Source organism: Amblyraja radiata, chromosome 26 (assembly GCF_010909765.2).
Source record: "Amblyraja radiata isolate CabotCenter1 chromosome 26, sAmbRad1.1.pri, whole genome shotgun sequence".
Taxonomy (NCBI): Eukaryota; Metazoa; Chordata; class Chondrichthyes; order Rajiformes; family Rajidae; genus Amblyraja; species Amblyraja radiata.
Window position 1 is genome coordinate 13,047,103 of NC_045981.1, and position 23,420 is coordinate 13,070,522.

Below are 23,420 nucleotides of genomic sequence, written 5' to 3' on the forward strand. Positions count from 1 at the left end.
TTTCCATTCAAACATTTGGATGCCACGTACATTAACTTCACCATTAATGCTTTCCAAAACATGCCGGTCAACTCTAACAGCATCCCTGCACGTACATTAAATTTGCCATTCATGATTTCCAAAAACCTGCTGCTCACTTCCAACAGCATCCCAACTGCAGGCAAGGCCATAATAACTAACGGAGGTGCCTTGTTTTCATCATATACCACATCTCTCCCCAATTCAAACTCCTTAGGGTAAATTTGAGATTAACATAATTTGTAAACAGTGACATTGGCATCTTACAGCATCCATCAGAGTGAACCTCTTATCACAGTTTGAAATTGTAAACAGGATTTGTCAAACTCAAGTCCTGAAAATTAATTGGCAGGCAACACTTTGTTCGTTCACGAATGAAGAAACTCTTTAACCCAAATGCCAAATAACAAAAACATTGTGAAGATTTTCATTTGAGTAATATGTTCAGTTTCTAGCTCAGCACATATAATGTTACCTCTACTATAAACCAAACTATTCATGGTATTTTTTTTCTTAGTTCATTTGTTGAAAGCAATCGATTGCAAAGTATTAACTAATTTAATTTAAATTTATACGGGTAAATCTGCAATATGATTTCAAGGAATTCAATTCACCATTTTTGCTGATATACTGAAGTTTTACTTGATGGCGTATTCATATTAAAACCACAAACTGCAGTACTGAACACAATGTCCCAAACAAATGTCATTGATGTGCAAGTTGTTCATTTTCCAGGCTTCACAACAAGTTTCTCTTGTCATTCTATCTGCAATGGGGCATCATTTAATGGGCCTTAAATGAATGAATACAATACAGGATCAAACTTAAAAAAATACATTCAACAAGTAACATAGTTTGTTTTCCTCCCAAACATTGGAATGGTGCATCTCAGAAAATGTTACGACATATTAAGCAAGCCTGACATGAGTAAAACCAAAGTTTTAAAGCCTCTTATGTTCTCATTACAAAGCCATTTAACCAATGTATTTCCGTTAATAATGTAAACTTACATGACATTACATTGAACTCAATTCAATACAATGCTCAAACATTAACAAAGGCCCAAATTCCCAAACATTTCATTCAATCCTTTCAATAAAATTTAAAGAAGATACAAACTGGACCAGTACTTAAATTTGTAGCCTGTTAAAATACATTTTTTTTTTACAAACAAAATGTAAACTCTTGATAAGTCAGCTATTAGAAAAGAACTTTTCCACAGGAAAGTTGTTCGATTTAAATTGCAACCATTTCTAATATTAACATATTTAACATCAGCTTTTGTTTAATATTCTGTTTTAATCAAATACAGATTACCATATTCTAAAGCACCTAAGGATCTAGTTACTTACAGTGGTAAGTTACAGGAATTTCTTGTTCAAATGAAAGACAAGAGCATATCTTGTTTTTGAAGCTGAAGATCTGAAGCAGACAATAGTAAGGCAAATTCTTTTTTTAAAATAAAGCATCAAGTTGGTGTCTTCTCGGTAAATCATTGATTAACGTATACAGTAAAAGTTAATATGTATTGATATTCCTCAATGTCTAGTTTCATCGTAGAGTACTGATACTGTACCCAGCAGTACTGCAATGGAAAAAAAGTAATATGCTCCTTTAGGAGTAAATATACATTTAAATTGGAACTATCCTAGTACAGTGTGAAATTAAAAAAATTGGGAATGATCCCAAACAGTAAAGTTTGGGAATGATTCCAAACAGTAACACACTGAGAAAGTTGAGTTTCTAAGCAACTAATCTTGACATTCAGAACACTCACTCCTGCCTTCCATCCACCCCACAATGTGAACATGTTGGAATAAATAACTTAAAACAATTTAAGCAGCAGACAAGAGACCTCGTTTACTAATATTGTGCAAATGGAAATCAGAAACATGACAAAGGGGTGACATTGTTGTGCACTTTCATCACAAATGTCAACTTTGCTCCAGAACACTTTCCCTGTTGATCTCAAGATCTTTATTGAACTCTTTCAATTTTATGGGCACTTCGTTTTCAACTTGCCATGCCACATTGATGTTTTAATTGTAGTGAAAGAATTTAAAAAGCAGGCTAATCTACTCCTGAAATAAAACATCAACTGGGACACTTAGGGAAAGGATGAGAGCACAGAGCAAGTGTCGATGGCATCTAAGGAAAAGTCAGTAAAATGGAGACACAATGAACTGCAAATGCTGGACTGTTGAGCAAAACACAACATGTTTGAAGCAAGCTCCTCCAACACCATGTGTTTTGCTCAAGGAAAAGGCAGTGATATATTTTTCCCTTCCAATCAAAGAAAATTAGGAAAATGTGCAACTAGGAAAAAAATATTCATCCTTTAGAAATGTAAAATGTGCCGCATGCAAATGATCTGTTTAGCAAGGCAATATTTATGTTCTATGTCGCAGATAAAATTACTCATTAACGTAACTGATAAAATTTCAGTTAATAGAATTAGGAAAAAGAGCAGAACTTGTACAAAATAGAACCTTGCTGCACATCAAATGAATCTGATTGTGTCTATCGGCAAAGGTGTCATTTCGCAATGACCAACTGATAAAAAATACCTGGCACGACCATCAGCAAACATGTTTTCACTGAATATCACGACTAGTTGCTACAATAAGACTTCAGTTTTCTTTCATCCAAAGGGCAAGAGAAATGGATAAAGTTGCAATGCGATTCTGTATTTTGCCATGTGAATCAGAAACTGCTTCCTAACACAAATAATGCATTTTCATGGAATTCTGAATCCAGTTTTTGCTGCTTATTGACGTGATGACCTTCATAATATTGGAGACACTTAATCCACACTTGATTGCAGACCCTTACTTAGTTCACGAGTTTTGTGGGTCTAATATCAGCAACAAATCTCCCTTTCAATTATTGTTACTTGGGTTTGCTGCCAACGCGAATAGCTTCAGCGTCAATGTTTGCATTGTTGCAAAAGTCATAACATCACTGCACATCACTAACATTTTGCTGTGCTTCTCCTCTCTGTAGACGCCTTTCACCAGCTGATGTCTGTTTTCTTCTGCAAAAGAAATTTGAAAGTATTATGGAATCATTTGCACATGAGAAAAGTGTGACATATTTTGCTACCAACTGAAAGCAACTCATTTCACAATATTCTAAACACAATGTGTTCCATAGCCATTCAGACAACTACAATCTGCAATGTTTTTCCATCTTGAAGCATTACAGTCAGCAGAAATAATGTGGATAATCGTAACATTGCCTTGTTTCTCACTCCAAAATGTTAAACATCATTGTGGTAATCTGCATTAGCAATTTAATGGTTTTAAACAACACATAAAACTTTACTCAAATTTGAGAAATTAAAAAAGGATTTATAATGGTGGTGGATGAAGAGATCTGTTACTACTAATATGAAAACAATTTGGATTACTTCAAGGTTGGATGATTCCCATCAATGGCATCTGTTATGATATGTGTAATGTGCCTTTAACGACCTTAATAAAGTCCACGCATATGCGGGGGTTCCACGCATGCGCAGGAGTTACTTTTTGGAAAAGCTTGTCTTTGAACAGTATCAATACTGAAGCGGCGATGAGGAAATTGTATTCTAATGGGGCTTTCTCACGGGGCGACTTGACGCAAGATGTAACCAGAGTGAAGTGGTCGTGGTCTAGCACGATATCACACGATATAACGGGGGGGTAGATAAAGAGTTCCCACGGGTACTCGGCATTTCTGTTATTTGTGCGAGTGACTTGTCCGTCTCCCGAGCTTTCCCGTTAAATCTTGAATGAACATTGTGAATCCCCATTCATAAAAGAGAAGGTAATTGCGCGGGAGGGTTAATAATTGACAATCTGCTGCTGCCTGCCCGCTGAGTTAAAATGTTCCCACGGTCACGATATACAGTGTATCGTGAGTCTTGCGTGGGAACTTTTTAACTCAGCGGGCAGGCAGCAGCAGATTGTCGCTCACTTCAGTTTCACCCCACCTACACCCCTCTGCTTCCCGTCCATGTGTGTGACCCCTTCCCTCCCCTCTTCAGCTCCCCGCCCATTGCACCGGCGCGGGGGCTTTGCACTGTCTTCACGTCGGCGATGCCAGCAGGTCAGTGTAAGTCACCGGAGACGTCAGGACCAACGGGACACCGACCCCCATGCCCACTGCAAGCACTGAGATCCCAGAGACCCACAGCCAGCAGCAGCGCAGCCCCGTTCCAACTCCAGAGGAACACGCTCCCCGTAGGGACAGAAGCTGATGGTGTGCAAGGTACGTCTTGTTCTTGGGGTTGCGGATGAGGGGGCGCAGCTCGGGCTGTGACGTCTCCGGCCACCCCCCTGTACAGGAGCTGAGACTGGGAACTGTGGAGTTGTTTGCAGTTGCAGAGGGAGGGGGCAAGGGCGGTACAGTTCACAGTCTCAGCTCCAGTCCAGGGGGGTGGCCGGAGACGTTAGGACCAACAGGACACCGACTGCAAGCACAGAGATCCCAGAGACTCACAGCCAGCAGCAACTCTAGCCCAGCCCTGCTCCAACTCCAGAGGAACCCGGGTTGTGGATGAGGGGGCGCGGATTCCTCTGGAGTTGGAGGGACAGGGAGACACAGCGGCTTTTGAGAATGGTAGGCAATCACTTCCAAAGTTCTGCCCACACAGTCAGTACACCTCTCCTACACTTGTCTCCCGCACTAAGATCATCTCGCAGAGAATGATCCCAGCCTAACAGCATGTTCATTCCAGATTACTCACCTTCTGTCCCCTCTGTCCAGCTTCCGGGTTCACAGTTCGCAGGAGTTCCCACGGTAAACGCAAGAGTTAATACGGATATCGCACTGGCCACTACGTGCATATAATGTTGCAATCTTCAACCACAAGTGTACAAGTCACTCTTGGAGAAATTCAAACTTGCTTGAATTTTCTCCCGAGTCACCAAGTTACACGAGTACGTGCCGTTAGCGCCACGGTGGTCCACGAATGCCGTACGGTTATCGCACGGGGTTCCCACGATGTTCAACTCTGGTTAACTCTTGCGTCAAGTCGCCCCGTGAGAAAGCTGCTTTAACATATGGACTTGCTAGACCCAACTGCAATTTCTTGAGACATCTCTGAAGCAATGCCCCATTAACTCACTTCATTCACTTGTAATTAGGCAAGTTATTGCGAGGCTAATGATACTTACTTTAAAATCTGGAAAACTTTCCAGAGTGAGTGGTAGACCAAAAATTCCTTCTGCTTTGCATTTTCTGGAAAATATTAAAGCTTCTCCTCCTTTCTCTTTTATACTTCTTCATTTTTTTAATCTAAGAATACAAAATACAGATAACAATTGTAACTCAAACAAAACACAAAGTGCTGAAGTAACTCAGCGGGTCAAGCAGCATCTTTGGTGGACGTGAAAAAGCAACGTTTCGGGTCTGGACCCTTTTTAAACATTACTCCCAAGTGATTTATGGGCAGCAATCAATAATGGTACGAAAAGCACATGATATGATTTTCACATGGATGGGTTTAAGCCTGTTGCTTCACAGCAAGCCTAATCCCATTCATCAGAAACACACGCAACTCCAGCACAAGGCCAGTGATCTGCCTGTAACATTCCTGCCTTGTATGAATCACTGCCAGAAATGTTACCTCTGAACTTACGAGCTCTATCCCATTTCTATTAGGTAGATGGTATTTAATGTTGAATTGATTCAACATTTGGTCATCAGTAATGCACTGTGCAATTTCAGAACTACAATCTGCTCATCTGCAACCAAAATATGGTCTTCCATAGACATAAAATAGTACTATTGTTATAGATACTTCATACATCTTAACAAAAAACTGCTGAAGGAACTCGGTAGGTCGGACAACATCTGTGGCGGGAAATGGACAGACGACATTTCGGGCAGGGACCCTTCAGAATCCTTTATCATGTCCATTTCCCTTCACAGATGCTAGCTGACCCACTGAGTAATTCCAACAGTTCGTTTTTGCTCAATATTCTAGTATCTATGGTCTGTTATGCATCATACAACTAATGTTGTATGAGGGAGGCATAATGTAAAACTATTTTATGGAACGAGCTGCCAGAGGAGGTATTTGAGGCAGGGATTATTGCAATGTTTAAGAAACAATTAGACAGGTACATGGATAGCACAGGTTTAGAGGGATATGGGCCAAACGCAGGCAGGTGGGACTAGTGTAGCTGGGACATGTTGGCCAGTGTGGGCAAGTTGGGTCGAAGTCTCCTGTGTTCTGATTTTCTATAATCTATTAAGAGGCTTCTTGTGCTTGCAGGCTTAGTAGCAGAGCATGAACCTAGCTCTGGATCGCTCCAGGATTAGCAGCGCTCACATTTCCAGCTACCTCTTCCACTCGCAGGATCAGCAGCATTGATAAAAAGTTGAGGCAAAACTTGCTTCAAGTCTCCAAGATGTTGCAGCTCCAAATGAAGGGGAAGACCAGTTCTGATAGAGGTTTTAGCACATGCCTGCTGTGGTCCCACATATCCCCAGCCAAGAATGTGTTGTTTCGAACTGAAGCTCTTGAATAGTTTTTAAAAGGAAAGTCAGGAGCTAGGACTAACAAAATTGGTAGAATTCGATGTTCATGCCCCCAGGATGCAGACTCCCCAATATGAGGTGCTGTTCCTCCAATTTCTGGTGTTGCTCGCTGTGGCCATGGAGGAGACCCAGGACAGAGAGGTCGGAGACGGAGTGGGAGGGGGAGTTGAAGTGCTGAGCCACCGGGAGGTCAGCTTGGCTATTGCGGACCGAGCGGAGGTGTTCGGCGAAACGATCGCCCAACCGATATAGATCTGCTGACATCTAGAGCAGCGGATGCAATAGATATCGGTGAGACCAAGCGGAGGTTGGGCGATCGTTTCGCCGAACACCTCCCAATTTTGTTAGTCCTTGCTGTCTCCTTCCCTTCCTCAGTCCCCCTGCTGTCTCCTCCCATCCCCCAGCCTTCGGGCTCCTCCTCCTTTTAATTTCTTGTCCCCGCCCCCCCCACCCCCGATCAGTCTGAAGAAGGGTTTCGGCCCGAAACGTTGCCTATTTCCTTCGCTCCATAGATGCTGCTGCACCCGCTGAGTTTCTCCAGCTTTTTTGTGTACCTTCGATTTTCCAGCACCTGCAGTTCCTTTTTAAACCCCATGGGATATGGTATCAGGTTGGAGAGGGGAGTTTGTGGAGAAGACCAACCATGATCGTAGACACAAAGTGCTGGAGTAACTCAGCAGGTCAGGCAACATCTCTGGAGAAAAGGGATGGGTGAAGCTTGGGGTCGAGGCCCTTCACCGTGATCTCATTCAAGGTAGAGCATACATGGGGAACTACTATTATGATGACTATTTCTTATGTTTTGACTTTCTGTACATAGGATTCAATTTAGTCAAAGAAAAGCGCAATGATAAACAGACCCTCTTACCTTTCCCATGTCAAATTCTTCATCCCAGTCATCAATGACGCACTCTTCTCTTGCATACTCTGCATCATTTACAGCATCTTCACTGACCGCTGATGTTGTCCCTCCCCACGTCAGCACTACCACAACAAAGTGTGACCCAGAAGGATCACAATTCAGATTAATTGCACTCAAAAAAGATTACATTGATCTATAAAACTAGTGCGTAATAAAAGTTAAATCCTGTCTCCAAATTAAGTGTCAAGGGTAATAATACATTTCCCAACTTCAAATTCAATTGTCTGGCTAGAAAATAAAGACCAACTTGCTGGTAGAGTTCACAATAGCAGTCTACAAAATGAAAGTGCAAAACATCATCACCATGAAGGATTTTCATTTAACGCAAAACAAACTGACGGTAATCTGGCTGAGCAAAGGCAGTTGAGCAGACAAAAGCCTTAAAATGTGGCAGGTTTTGTAGTCACACTGCTTAATGCAAAAAAAGACATTCCAACATCATTAGTACCTTCTCTTCATTCAAAATTAGAAATACACTCAAGCTGATTTACAATTCAGCCTAGAAACAAGGAACTGCAGATGCTGCTTTACACAAAAAAAAGACAAAGTGCTGGAGTAAAGCAGCTGGTTGGTCATCATCACTGGAGAACAGTGGAGAACACATAGGTTATGTTTCGGATTGGGACACTTCTGCACAGTCCTCCACAGATGCCGCCAAGTTCAGCTTTTTCTGTCTTTTTTATTACAATTCAGCCTATTGAGGTCACCACAGGGGAAATAAAATTGGCCTCAACCCTCTGCTCTGTTAGTTCAGCTTAGTCTATTGTCACGTGTGCCGAGGCACAGTGAGATCGTTTTGTTTCGCGCTATCCAGTAAGCGGAAAGACTATACATGGTTACAATTAAGCCGTCCACAGTGTACACATACAGGTGCTCCCTGATTTACTATGCTTCGACTTGCGATATTTCGACTTTACGATCGGCAAACGCTCGGCAACGGCAGCGAGCTGCACGTCACTTCCGGTCACCTGATCGCAATGTATTAAATGCGTTTCCACTTGCAATAGTTTTGGTTTACGATGGGTTTATTGGAACGTAACCCCATCATGGGTCGAGGAGCAGCTGCACTGGATAAAGGGAATAATGTGTAGTGCAAGATAAAGTCCAGTATATTCCGTATAAAGATAGTCCGAATGTCTCCAATGAGGTAGGTGGTAGGTCAGGACTGTTCTCTAGTTGTTGATAGGATGATCCAGTTTCCTGATGACAGCCGGGGGAAAAAAATGTCCTCGAATCTGGAGGTGTGCGTTTTCACACCTCTGTACCTCTTCCCTGATGGGAGACGGGAGAAGAGGGCATGACGGAGATGAGACTCGTCCTTGATTATGCTGCTGGCCTTGCCGAGGCAGCGTGAAGTGTAGATGGAGGCAATGGAAGGGAGGTCACAATTCTCTGCAATTTCTTGTGGGCTTGGATGGCGCTGTTCCCAAACCAGTTTCCAAACTAGTTTGGGGGAGTGTATCAGTTTGATAGAAGCTAAGTCAAGTCAAGTCAAGTCACTTTTATTTCTATAGCACATTTAAAAAACAACTCTCGTTGACCAAAGTGCTTTACATTGGTGGAGGTACTAACGTTATACAACAGTGGTTCATAGATAAATGGTACAGATAGTGGTACATGATACAATGATACAATTTATTTGTTGTCATTTGAACCTCATTGAGGTTCAAACGAAATTTGGTTTCTGCAGTCATACACACAAGAAAAAGAACCAAGACACAACACAATTTACACAAACATCCATCACAGTGAATCTCCTCCTCACTGTGATGGAAGGCAAAGTCTTATCTCTCCCCTGCACTCCTCATTCTCCTCCCGATGTCAGAGTCAAAGCCCCCGGCGGGCGATGGTAAGTGACCCGCGGCCATTAAAGCTGCGCCGGGTGATGCAAGGCCGCGCTCCGGTTCTTGGTGTTGGAGCCCCCGGCGTGCGCTAGCAAGTCGCGCGGCCATATAAAGCCGCGCCGGGCGATGTAAGGCCCCGCTCCAGGTAATTTTCAACCCCGCAGCTCGGGCGGGAGAAGTCGGTGTTGCGGAAGCCCCGAAAAGCGGGCTCCCAGTGTTTCTGTCCACCAGACCTGCGGTTGGAGCCTCCGAATCTCCGGGGTCAGGTCGCAGCAGCTCGCCACCACAGCTCCTCCCGCTCTGAACTCGGCCAGATGGTAAGTAGGTCCGCAGCTCCGCAACTGGTGCCCCAGGTCGTTCCGGTTGGAGGCCGCTCCACGGTGCTAGGCCCCAACGACAACGGAGACCCGACAGAGAAAAGGTCGGGTTCTCCGTGCAGGGGAAAGATTTTAAAAGTTTCCCCCACCCACCCCCGCCCCCACACACATACCAAGTTAAAAAAAAAAAACACTTAAAATACATTCAAACGAGACAAAAAATTAAAAACGATACATAACAAAAAAAAAACATACATAAATACATACATATAGCCCTCCCTCAGAGGACGTCAAGAAAGGCTTGAGATTAAAGATGAGTTTTAAGTCTCGGCTTAAAAGATAATTGTCATACAGTTAATAAAAGGCCTAAAATTTCATGGAATAATTACTCAACTGGGAGTCAACGGGGCGGTTGTGGGATGGTAAGGGAACAAAAAGGTCAAGGTCAAAAACCAAATTTAATTCATGGGCCATAGCATGAATAAAGATCCCTCAACAGGAGATTTGCAAGAACCACTGAATTACAAGACAAAAGAACACTGCAGCTTTTTGTACATTGAGGCTCCACATATTCCATTATTTAGAATATTATCATGAGAAGAAACTAGAAATACAATCAATTTAAATGTAGTATATCTGTTATTTCTCTACCTTCAGTGCCGTACGCTTTGTTGCTTGAATGTTTCAAGAGCTTCCCAATAACGGTGGTTCCTCTCTTCTCATCACAGGCCACGCCTGTAATGGGGACTGTAGCCTGGGTGGGTTGATCGTCACCAAAGCAATTCTGAGAGAATTTATAGCCATCTTTGACCTGGCTGTCCCATAAAATAACTGGAACTGAAACACAGCGGCATGTTACTGACAAGCCGTCAATACACAGGTCCAATGCAAAATAGTTTTAACATGTGCCCGCACCCACAACGTTGGTTCACACAGATCATGACCAGACAAGTTCTAATGCCAATATACAGAGTACGACTTTAGCCAGAAGCTATTAGTCCTACAACTCTGGCTCAGCCATTTAGGTAGTGACCAAGAAAGCTCTCAAACTTGTTGAATGGCTACCCATAAACAATATCTATAATCGCGTGCAAACTCAGCAAAAATCCCAACCAGGATGGCTAAATATAACCAAACAATAATTAAAGAGTACTGACTTCTCATTGTTTTAATAAAATGTCAAATGGGAAGGAAGCAAAGAAGTTATATACAATTCTGACCAGCTAGAAAGAGAAACTATCCACTGCGCCTACTATAAGCAAACTAAAGCCTGCATTAATCTCTGACCTGTAATGAATCTGCAAGCCAGTGCCCTGTCAGCAGCGTGTCTGTTTATTTTCAACTTTTTTTGTTTTTTTAGTATGTTTTAAAGTATGTTTTTTGTGTTTCTTTGTGTGTCTTGTGTGGGGGGTGGTGTGGGGGGGTGAGGGGGAAACCGTTTTGATCGCCTTCTCCATGGAGAGGCGACTTTTTCCAGGTCGCCTCTCCCGTGGCCTAACAACGAGGATCGGGTGCCCTTTCCCGGAGACGCGCCCGGGGCTTCAGCGGCGGGCGCAGCGTGGACTCTCGGCATGGAGCGGGCGAGCCCTCGCTGGGGCTCGCTGGAGGGGAGCGCTCTGTTTCGCTGGCCCGCAGCAGCCGGCAGCCTGAAGCCGCGGTCTGCAGAGTTTCAGCTGGCGCGGCGTCCGCAGCCCGGGATCCCTCGTGGGGGACCCGGGAGAAGACGGAGCTTCCACCGCCGGCCCGCGGCCAACTTCTACCGCATTTTTATTGTGTATTGTGTGTTATTATTGTACCGCTGCTGACAAATTCATTTCACTTGCACTTTATGTGCAATGTGACGAATAAAACTGATTGATTGATTGATTGATTGATTGAATCTCCTATTTTAGTCTGTCAAACGAGTTTAGAATGGTTGGAGGTTCAGTAACTTGGTCCTAAAATCCATTAAGATCTCTTTCCGGTAGATAATGCAAACACATTTCATTAATACAGTCTATTGGAAACCTGCACCACAGCGACAGTGCATTTAAGATGGAATGATTCCACTGAGGTTGGATTTATTGCAGGAAATGGGAGCAAGATTTCAACTGTTGCTGGAGAAATCACAGGTCAATAAAATATTACAAGGAAAATAGCACACACGCACACAAAAAATAATGAAATGTGGTCGAAAGTGGGAGAAATTTCTGGATATGATACTTAAAAACGTTGCATGTAGTATATAAAATTATTCAGTATGACTATTTTGTAAAGCAACTGGTTCTGACAACAGAAGACTTAAGACAGAGAAAGCATGCTGATGGAACACGGTGGAAGGGACAGGTTTCAAGTTCCTTTACCAAACTATTTCAAAGGACAACCAGTAATTTTTCATGGTTGCGGCAGTCAATTGTAACGGATGACTTTGATTGCAAATGTACTCACAGGACAATTGTAATGTGAGAGAATCAGGGAAGTAGAAAATAGCATCTGAATTCACAACATAGCTAGCAAGATGTTTCATGTTTAAATTTTGTCGCTTTGATGGGAAATTTAAAAAAATCTGGAAATGCAATAAAATAACCTACCTTGTTTACTTCCACTTTTGATTATAATCTGTTGATCTACTGCAGGTTCTGAACATTCATCTATACTCCTGCTTCTCTTTCGTTTCCTGCATTTTGTCTCACTTTCCTTGCTATCTTCCACTTTCCGTTTCTTCTTTCGCCGTTCAATTTCTTCAGGCATTTCCAGTTCCTTTTCATCCTGTGGTTCATCCCATGTTGAATAACTACAGTAAAGGCATTTGTAAATTTAGGATTAAACCTACTGTGCTTTAAATGTCTGTTAAAGACTTACAGAATGGCAGATTTACCTGCGGAGGACCAGTGAGGGAAATAAACTAGATCTTGGTGATTAAGTGACGTGGCTGAGATCCAACATTAAACACCACTTTCAAAATCTCGTTCCATTGTCACTCAGGGTGAATTTCAGGAATATTTTAAATTGCACAACCATTAATGTTTCATGCAGAGCAAGGACAAGTTTCTACCATGGTATAGTGCACTACCGACAAATTCACGAGGTTGATTATCAATCAATAAAATCTTGGGATTTTCCATAAATCAAATCTTACAGGTTGTGAAAAAGTTTTGTGAACCCATATAGTGCACTATAATGGGGCTTTAACCAATTAAATACATATAAACCAATTAAATAAGATAATTTAACTAATTAGATAAAACAAGGATGAACCCCCTGCCATTGGATTCTGGACAAGAATCACTATTATTCATAGTAAGACACAAAGTGCTGGAGTAACTCAACGGGTCAGGCAGCATCTCTAGAGAATGTGGATGGGTGATGTTCCGAGTCGAGATCGAGGAAGGGTCTCGACCCGAAACATCACCTATCTGTTTTTCCACAGATGCTGCCTGACCCGCTGAGTTACTCCAGCACTGTGTCTTATTGTAAATAATAGTGATTCTTGATATCAAAAAATACTTAGTTTCAGGAGAAAATGTCTCAACAAGAGTAGATTTTGTCACTCCATGTGTGTATTTAAACAGTAGAGAAACAGAAAGTAGCAGCTTCACGCAAGCACTGGCGATGAATGTGAGTATTGCAGGAGATGAAAGCATCCAACACTGGACGGGAGAATAATTTAATTCTGGGAAATTAATGCATTGTAGCGCTCCATCAAACCACACAAAAAATAACTTGACTGATCATAATCACGCACGGTTCTGCAGCAGTCTCAGCGACGTGGTTTTCTTCAGATACTTCTGCACTCCTTTTATGCTTCTTCCTTTTTTTCTTAGCTTTCAATGGGGTCGGTCCTTCCGAACTGTCCTTCCTGATGGACTCTTCCTGCAATACATTAACCTCCTTTGGTAATTGCTTCATGGAAACATTTTAAACGTTGCGCATTGCCTAAACACCCTTCAAGTCAACATCACCTTTAATATCATGGACATGCTTTACGATTACATTCATCTTTCTATAAACAAGTTTATAGGAAGTGCAGCACAGTGGCACAGTGGTAGAGTTACTGCCTTACAGAGCCAGAGACCTGGGTTCAATCCTGCCTACGGATGCTGTCTGTACCGAGTTGTAGGATCTCTGGATGCTTTCAAGAGAGAGCTAGATAGAGCTCTTAAAAATAGCTGAGTCAGGGGATATGGGGAGAAGGCAGGAACAGGGTACTGATTGGGGATGATCAGACATGATCAAATGGCTCGAAGGGCCAAATGGCCTACTCCTGCATCTATTGGCTATTGTTTATCTACCTGTTTCCTCCAACACTCTAAATACATGCATGGTTGTGGCTTCGGTAAAATTGTAAATTGTCCCTAGTGTGTAGGTTAGTGCTAGTGTACAGGGTAGGTGCAGAATCAGTGGGCCGAAGGGTCTGTTACCACATTGTATCTCTAAATTCTAAAGTTAAGATCTTGCTATTTTGATTAGTTTTTTTTTTTAAAGGCAATCATTCAAAACATTATTCAAATGTGGCACCCAAAATTCAAAAGACACTCTTAAATTAGAAGAACAATCTGTATTCAGTGCTCTCTCACTGCTCCCTCTGAGCGGGAGATCTGTGACACCATCTCTCACTGCTCCCCCTCTGTGAAATCTCAAGATATGCATACTTAGAAGTTCTCCTCTCTCTGACAGTTCTGTGAGACCCTCTCTCACAGCCCACCCCCCGTGAATCTGTAAAGGGCCCCGACCCAAACCGTCAACTATCCGTTCTGCAGAGATGCTGCCTGATCCGCTGAGTTACTCCAACACTTTGTGTCATTCTTGTAAACCAGCATTTGTGATTCCCCCGTTTCTGTATTAGATGGTGGTTGGGAGCAAGGACACAGCAAATGTGCCTGCTTTAAGCTGCATCCATTTTCACCAGATAAATGCAGTGCACCTTTAGCAACTGGCTCAGAGGTACACTCATCTTCAGGAGAAACGAGGAACTGCAGATGCTGGTTTACAAAATAAGGAGGCAAAGTAGCTCAGCGGGTCACGTAGCATCTCAGGAGAACATGGATAGGTGACGTTTTCATCAGCCTCACATTGTGGGTCAGGACCCTCCTTCAAACGTCACCTTTCCATGTACACCGTAGATACTGCCTGACCCACTGTTACACCAGTACTTCGAGTCTTTTTTCTCATCTTGAGGAGGAAGAATTACCCATGTGAGATGTGCCAGGGTAAACATGGAAAATAACGTGCATTCCCTCAAAGTAAAGACGCAGTTCCACAATGATAAAATACAGATAAAAGCTGCTTATCCTATTCCTTTGGTATTCTGATAAATCTTTGCTATAACTTACGTGCAATTGGTCACAAGCATCACCATTCTCCGTTGTCCTGCATCCCTTTTCCTTGCTTTTATGTTTGCTGTGAGTCTTGGCAGCTTCATCACAGAGCGTCCGGATTGATGATTCAGAATCAAAAGAAATTGCATCCCTTTTCAGAGTGGATTTGTGTTTTTTATTTTTACGTTTACTACTGGTATGCGAGTCCATGGAGCAGGCAATGCTAAATCTGTGTGGCATATTTGCCAATTCAGTCTTGGAATTACACATTTTACCAATACTTTTACTGGGTAAAGTATTCTTTTCCAATGAGGTAGCACTGCCATCAACTGGTGGGCAACAAGGCAGCCCAGTCGCTTCCATGGCTTCTGATGAGTGTCGCTGCGACTCAGAGTAACTAGAACTACGTGACTTCTTGGCGATTTTAGATGAAGAACAAAATCCTGTTAGTTGGGAAATCTGCATTTTTGGAGGAGGTGGGAAAATCCTAAAAATGAGGGGAAAGAAAAATGCATGTTGGAAAGCTCTTTTGCAATCAGTTTCCCAAAACACCAAGAAATATGATACAGAAGTAGGAGCCCCAACTTAATCATTCAACAGTAACTTCTCCACTCTCTTGATTCCTCCGGTGATTATATGTGAACCTCAATTCCACCACTCCACTGCAATACCCCCGTATCCTTGCAATCAATCCAATGAATGTCTGAAGAATGATCCCAGCCTAAAACATTTGGAGACGTGCGTGACCCTCTCTCGCTGCTCCAGCTCTGCTAGTCTGAGGAAGTGCCCTGACCCAAACTGGCACCTGTCCATGTTCCCCACAAATGCTGCCTGACCCGCTGAGTTCCTCCACCACTTTGTTTTGCTGAAAATTCCAGCAACCTCCGCCGGTGGATGGACGCGTCACCTAGAACAATGGAGGACCCGGCGTGGGGGGGGAGGACGAAACAAAGTAAGACCCATCGTGAGGGTACTGGCGAGAACTAACAGGGACCACAAATGGAATGTGTAAAATGGAATGCTTTGTAACTTTGACGTCGCCCTTTATGTGCCGACTCTTTGCATACCTTGGGTATGTAAAACAAAGAATATCACCTTGACTTGTCACATGTCACAGTAAAGTATCATTCATTCATTCATTTGCTCTTCCTTGCATCTCCAGTGAACCTCTTTCCTTCAGCAGTCCCTCAGCATCTAGAAAGAATTCCATTCTTATTTTGAAGGTTCTGAGGTTTCTGATCAGACCAATGTGGGATCCACCCTGTCTTCTACAGGTGAGGCGGCAGAGTGGGTAGGTCGTGAGGTGCCATCCTCTTTACATTTACACAGGGTATCTGATGGCTCTCGATACATGGACTTGACGTTCTCCATATCACCGTTAATGCTCTTTCAGTACTTTGGGTGGCAATGGGCCAGAGATACCAAGGTTCCAGTAGAGACGTTAACCTTTTTCAAGAGTTAAAAACATCTGTGAATCTTTTCCTGTGTCCTTTGGTAAATTTTTGGTCCACTCTTTTTGTGTTCTGTCACGGGGATTCTGGTCTTGGGCTGACGAACAATATGAGCTGCCCAATATAGCTGACAGTGCATTGATGTTGGGACTACTGGCCTGGAAGAGGACCTGTGGTCCTGTGACCTGCGACACAGCGGTAGAGATGCTGCCTACGGGTGCTGTCTGTACGGAGTTTGTACGTTCTCCCTGTGACCGCATGGATTTTCTCCGGGTGCTGCGGTTTCCTCCCACACTACAAAGACGTGCAGGCTTGTAGGCTAATTGGCTTCGGTAAGTTGTAAAATTGCCCTTAGTGTGTAGGATGGTGTTAGTGATCACTGATCAGCATGGACACGGTGGGCCGAAGGGCCTGTTTCCGCGCTGTATCTCTAAAGTCTAAAGGACAATGACATTGGTTTGTTTATCCTTCCAATAAGTTGAGAGGGTTTTGTAATATCTTTCAAGTGCCTGAGATGCCTTCTATAGGTATGCCAGGTCTCAGAAACATGGGGGCAGGGATCATTGCCACCTGTTTTGTGTCAGGTTTGAGGTTTAGTTTGGAGATACAGTATGGAAACAGGCCCTTCGGCCCCACTGAGTCCGCACCGGCCAGCGATCCCCTCACATTACCACTAGCGCGCACACACTAGGAACAATTTACACATACACCAAGCCAATTAATCTGCATACCTGTACATCTTTGGAGTGTGGGAGGAAACCATAGATCTCTGAGAAAACCCACGCAATCACACGGAGAACGTACAAACTCCGTACAGACAGCACTCGTTGTCGGGATTGAACCCGGGTCTCCGGCACTGCAAGCGCTGTAAGGCAACAACTCTATCCCTGTGCCACCCTTCCGCGCCAAACTTGGATCTTGGAAACTTTGCTTCAATCATCCAAAGGATGTGCTGATACACTGAAGGCAGTGATTATCTTTATTACTAATGCCCGCCTTTCCCAACAGGTAACTTTCCAGGGTCCCACCATGAATCTTTATTTCAGAGAAGTAAAGGGCACTTCAGTGATTCTACACTAGAGGGACACCAAGATGAGTGGTGTTCACTGGGCATGAAATGTTTTCTAAACCACATCGAACTTAACATCCGAAGAATTTAAATATCTAATAAACTGCAATAACCACTGCTTCCATTTGCTTTAGCGCACACACGTAAAACTCATTTTTTTCATTCTCCTCCCAATACTGAAACTTATTTTTATTTCCATTCCTACAGCAAGTGAAGCTGGAAATCTATTTTTAAATCAATTTCGCACCTAAAGTAAACGTGAAAATATATCACTTACTGTGTAAAAATACCACATTTCAAAGGTTCAAAGCCTTAAAAATAGAATAAAAAGTCATAACAGAGCAAACTTAACTGGCCACCTAAAATATTATTTTGCTTCAGGTATACCTAAATATGCTTTAGCCATACCTGATGTTTGTGACACTCCCCGATCCCAGTAGTGTATAAGCAGTTTAGATACTACTTTGGGTTTGGGTTGGTTTTCTTGGTTGAGCGCTTATCCTGGTGTTATTATTGCACTAGTACTTTGTGTTTCATAACAAGAGGTGTTGAGTATAGGAGCAAAGAGGTCCTTCTGCAGCTGTACAGGGTCCTAGTGAGACCACACCTGGAGTATTGTGTGCAGTTTTGGCCTCCAAATTTGAGGAATGACATTCTTGCTATTGAGGGAGCGCAGCATAGGTTCACAAGGTTAATTCCCGGGATGGCGGGACTGTCATATGCTGAGAGAATGGAGCGGCTGGGCTTGTACACTCTGGAGTTTAGAAGGATGAGAGGATATCTTATTGAAACATATAAAATTATTAAGGGTTTGGACACTCTAGAGGCAGGAAACATGTTCCCGATGTTGGGGGAGTCCAGAACCAGGGGCCACAGTTTAAGAATAAGGGGTAACCCATTTAGAACGGAGATGAGGAAATACTTTTTCTCACAGAATTGTGAGTCTGTGGAATTCTCTGCCTCAGAGGGCGGTGGAGGCCGGTTCTCTGTATACTTTCAAGAGAGAGCTAGATAGAGCTCTTAAAGATGGCATAGTCAGGGGATATGGGGAGAAGGCAGGAACAGGTTACTGATTGTAGATGAACATCCATGATCGCATTGAATGGCGGTGCTAGCTCAAAGGGCCGAATGGCCTACTCCTGCACCTATTGTTTATTGTGTTTGAATTGTAAATCAACATTACTTTAGTTTGTTAAAAACATTTTTATAGAAGCCGAAATATTACATTAAAATACAAATGACTCGCAGTGCTTTTAAAAGGGGGGCTTTCAATTCTCAGTGTTTCTGATCATTTGCCTATTCTTTGCACAGGAGTTGCCTTTACCCTATTAAAACAAAAGATTTTCAGGAGCTGCTCCCAGCTCTTCACTTGCCTGGCAAGCTCAGAGGTCGCCTCATGGAAGCAAAGGGATTCTTTAAAATGGGCCACAAGGCAGACCACGGAGGGTCATTATTATTATTGAGCTGTTGTTGGCGGTGGGCCCATGAAAACTCCATAAGCCTTTTGAGACCTCAAAGCCGCAGTGGTCCCATCTACCTGTCACCTTCACAATGCATGTTTGAACACTTCTCAATCATCCTTTACAACTTGGGTGGGTGACATTGAATGAATCAGAAAACGGAAGGAGTTGAATAATTTTCAAAAGCTGGTGAAAGCTTTTAGCTGCTTCGTCCATAAAGACGAAAGATTGAGTTAATTAGCAGTAAAATGAAGACACAAAAAGGACTGTGGATGCTGGGATCTGGAGCAAAAGACAAACAGCTTGAGGAACTCAGTGGCTCAGGCAGCATCTGTGGAAGGAAATGGACAGCTGATGTTTTGGGCTGAGACCACCTTCTACAGCGCAGAGAAGGAGTCTTGACCCGAAACGTCGACGGTCCATTTCCCTCTGCGGATGCTACCTGACCTGCTGAGTTCCTCCAGCTGGTCAGGTTTGTTTTTTGCTTTAGTTCGCAAGCAACAGGTTTCTCTTACCTAGTTTTGTTTGCAGAAGGAAATGGGTGGCCTTTATTCATTAATTTTGCTTTGTGGGCTGATGAGAGTGATGGGGAGCACGGCTCATTTTCTGTCACCTTCCAGCTGTAGGTGGCCTGCAGTTATTGACATAAATAAAAACTTGGTGGTCTAAAAAGTATCCATGAATGAAGGAAACATAAAAGAGGGTATGGCAAAGAAGAATCAGAAAGTTTTCATGGTTAGACAGCTAGGGAAACAAGTAGGAAAACAACAGATAAGAAAAACGTCAAAACAATTACCATTTATTAGTTTCAAACGATTTGCAATTTTAGATAAATAACACTGGACAAAACAAAAGGATTAAGACTATAAAATATACTAATGTTACAAGTCATATAACATCGAATGTTTTATGTTTATAACTTAATGAAATTATTCACATAACAGCTTTTGTGCTTTTACATAAAATTGTATCACTGAGGTAAACTTAAATTATTCTGTTCTGAAATGAAAAAAATAGCAACCCATCAAATAGGGGAATGGATGACGTTTCGGGTTGAGACCCTTCTTCAGACTGAAGACGCGTCTCGACCCAAAACTTCACCCATTCCTTCTATTCAGAGATGCTGCCTGTCCCGCTGAGTTACTCCAGCATTTTGTGTCTATCTCCGATGTATATCTGCAATTCCTTCCTACAGTGTTTATCCTCTGTGGATTTGGAGAAACCATTCAAATCTTAGCTGAACCTCGTCTTGTAGATTACCTAGTGTCGACATAGTGCTCCATCCATGGAAGGAATGATGGAAGTTTATAAATCTACTGCGTTCCTTTGTCTGTGCGGTGTTTAGCTTGAATTTTCCTGGAGCTGCACTCATTAAACTATGTGCATTCATTGCTCTGCCGACTAGTGGATGATAGCGCAATATTGCATAAATCCTTTTATTCATGACCGTTAAATATTTTGCAATGCCCCGATAGGAACGATGAATACTGAAGGATGGCTGGCAGCCAACGGTGAGCAGAGAAGAGAGTTAAAAGTGCAGACTTCCCAATCTTGTTCACTATCCTTTAACCAGAATGGTACGACATTTGATTCTAAACAAGAACCCAAGTCACTTGGAATCAGTGTCTCGCTTGTCCAACTAGCTTACATTTAAGGTCAGCACTATAAATGCCTTGAGTTAAAAAAGCTTCTGTCTTTTCAAACCATTATGTTAACAAAAAAAGTTCAATGGCAGAGGCCACCACATTGGTTCAGAATAGTACTGTTAATGTATTCACCTGTGACAACAATGTAATCTGAGCAGCAATGTACAAAGATCAATATACATTTACATATAGAACAATTGCTGTATCCCAGAACACACACCCACCTTTTTGGCTGAAAGTGCGAGCCTCTTTGCTGGCGGTGGTGACATGGTACTGGATTGCTCTTCCGCAAGTAGCTGGGGCTTTATTTTGGACACTCCCTGCTCCTCAGCACCGCTCTCAGTCCTCTCATTACTCGAGCTATGTGCCTGAGATTCGGGATCGGACTCTTCTGGCTCCGACTGTTGATTATTCTTCGTGGTATTGCTCCCATTCACAGCACATTTCGGGCTGCAGTTCCCCTTCTGATGATTCTGGCCGCTTTCTTTTCCTTTCTGCTCAGCTCCACCAGTTGCCACCAATGACTTCAATGAGGTAGATGTAGGTAGTTCCTTGCTTTCTGGTGCAGATACCTTTTTACTTTCCACCAAAGGCGGTCTGCTGCCACTTGAACCATTAGCTGACTGGCCCTGAGAAGATTTTGGTTGCAGCTGAGGTAAAGATTTCTTAAGCTTCTTCAATGATTCGTCTAAGAAAGTCTGTGGGTTCGATGGTTTCCCTGGAAGCCTAGGTGACTGGTTCGTAGTGGATCTTGGCACTGGCACACCAATGTTCCCAGAAGCTTGCAGTTTTGCGTGCTGAGACTCTGGTTTCTATATTAAACACAAATACCTTGTTTACATAAAGGATTTGGGCCCGAGAACCAGAAGTACAATTAGTAACTAACAATTTTTGAAAGTGAAGCAAAAAGGTATGAAAGATTGTGATAAAAGTACAAGCCAGCATCAATAAGCTTATTCATACTCAAGAACATGAGGTTTACAACATTATCTATGAGCTGACCTTTGATATCTGAGGAGAGCCAAAATATCCATTCTGTACTGGTTTCTTTGGCATGGATGTGCCATTGCTGGTTCTGATGCTTGGCTGAAAAGAATTCAGCTTCGACACTTCATCCACGCTACTCTTGGAGTTCAGCATCCTGCAACATCGAACCAGATCCAAGTTAAAAGCAGAATCATTGTTCAAGTTACACAACAGCTGAGATAAGAAATTAACCATAAATGCTTCACGACAAGGTTCATATGGACCCACTATTTGATGTAAAGAACATTCAATTGACATACAGTACCCTCCACAATGTTTGGGACAAAGACCCATCATTTATTTATTTGCTTCTGTACTCCACAATTTGAGATTTGTAATAGAAAAAAAAAAATCACATGTGGTTAAAGTGCACATTGTCAGATTTTATTAAAGGCCATTTTTATACATTTTGGTTTCAAAATTACAGCTGTGTTTATACATAGTCCCCCCATTTCAGAGCACCATAATGTTTGGGACACAGCAATGTCATGTAAATGAAAGTAGTCATGTTTAGTATTTTGTAACACCAACCTCAGATAGAAAAGTACATAGGCCTGTTGGTTCAGCACCACCTTGATGTTGCTACAATGAACCATCGAGTCATTCATCTGATACCACTGCCCATTGCTGGCCTGAAAGAAAACAATGCAACATTCGCATTCTGGGGAAAACATCATGTGGAATATATCAGTTTAGTAACGTCACCTTACGTGATTTTGTAACCAGTCTTAATTCGTCTACTTGGAAGGTTGGGGTGAATCTATGTATTCTTTTATCTGATTTGCATCTTGTTTTTAATCACCAAATGCTACTGAGGAGAAGTAAACTCCACATTTTGGCATTTATTCCACAACTAAGTTTTATATCTTAATAAAAATCAATGCAGATCCCATGCTGAATTTAAACATTAGTTCACTATTGCAGACTATTTTTATGACAATATTTAAGAGTAAATTCATATTGTAATGAATGGCTAGTCCCAACTAGTCAGGAATGGTAATGCGGTAGAGTTGCCTCATGACAGCGCCAGAGACCCGGGTTTGATCCTGACTACGGATGCTGTCTGTACGGTGTTTGTATGTTCTCCCCCAAACCGCATGGGTTTCATTCCGCACTCAAAGGACGTACATGTTTGAAGATTAATTAGGCTTCGGTAAATATTGTAAATTGTCCCCAGGATAGCGTTAGTGTACGGGATCGCTGATAGGCGCAGACTTGGTTGGCCGAAGGGCCTGTTTCGCACTTATCTTTAAACCAAAAAAAACTAAACTGTTTTGAAAGTGGTTCATTTTCAAAACTTAAATCAGTAGGATGCAATGGAACAGGTTTGTTACTATTCAAATAATTAGGTTGGGGTGGTGTACAAGATAGATGAGCAATACAATTGCACAGCATTCTGTTAATTTTTGAGAGTAATTGCATTTTTTAATATTTCAATAAATTTTCAATATTTCAGAACAGGGAAATATTTGAGCTGTGAAGTTAACCATGTGCTTTCTCACCTTGACATAACAGTAGTAGTGTCCAGCATGGCAACTGTATCCAGAATGTACCAGCACTGCATACAGCCCATAATTGACAGGCTCACCATTAGTCTGGGACATATATGGACGAATATTCAGATGTTCAGGGTAGCCAATGTCCTGTTACAGCACACGGAACAAAGTACAACAAAAGCTTTGAGTTAATTTTATCTCTAAATGTAAATTATTCAAAAGTTCTATCAGGACATTTCAAAATAATTGCTCACCATATTTTAACATATTCCATTCCAGTCAAACAAAAGGAAGTGACTTGAACTTTATTTCGCCTTCCATCACAGTAAGGAATGTGTAGGAGTCACTG

At 42.4% G+C, this 23,420-nt stretch overlaps 1 protein-coding gene across 8 annotated transcripts in view; it reads right to left on the reverse strand.

Moving 5' to 3' along the window:
• Nucleotides 1–634: 634 nt before the first annotated feature.
• The window catches only part of usp36 (ubiquitin specific peptidase 36), a 63,606-nt gene continuing 40,820 nt past the window's right edge, over nt 635–23,420 (reverse strand). For all 8 annotated transcript variants that reach the window (XM_033044283.1, XM_033044288.1, XM_033044282.1 and 5 more), the window contains 12 exons: nt 23,078–23,218; nt 22,107–22,207; nt 21,552–21,690; nt 20,774–21,361; nt 19,419–19,534; nt 14,939–15,410; nt 13,351–13,478; nt 12,197–12,399; nt 10,278–10,463; nt 7,412–7,527; nt 5,175–5,295; nt 635–3,052 (listed from right to left, as the gene is read on the reverse strand). In XM_033044283.1, the coding sequence (XP_032900174.1) occupies nt 5,176–5,295; nt 7,412–7,527; nt 10,278–10,463; nt 12,197–12,399; nt 13,351–13,478; nt 14,939–15,410; nt 19,419–19,534; nt 20,774–21,361; nt 21,552–21,690; nt 22,107–22,207; nt 23,078–23,218 (2,310 nt within the window). In that variant the 3' untranslated portion in view covers nt 635–3,052; nt 5,175. The remainder of the gene's footprint in view (nt 3,053–5,174; nt 5,296–7,411; nt 7,528–10,277; nt 10,464–12,196; nt 12,400–13,350; nt 13,479–14,938; nt 15,411–19,418; nt 19,535–20,773; nt 21,362–21,551; nt 21,691–22,106; nt 22,208–23,077; nt 23,219–23,420) is intronic.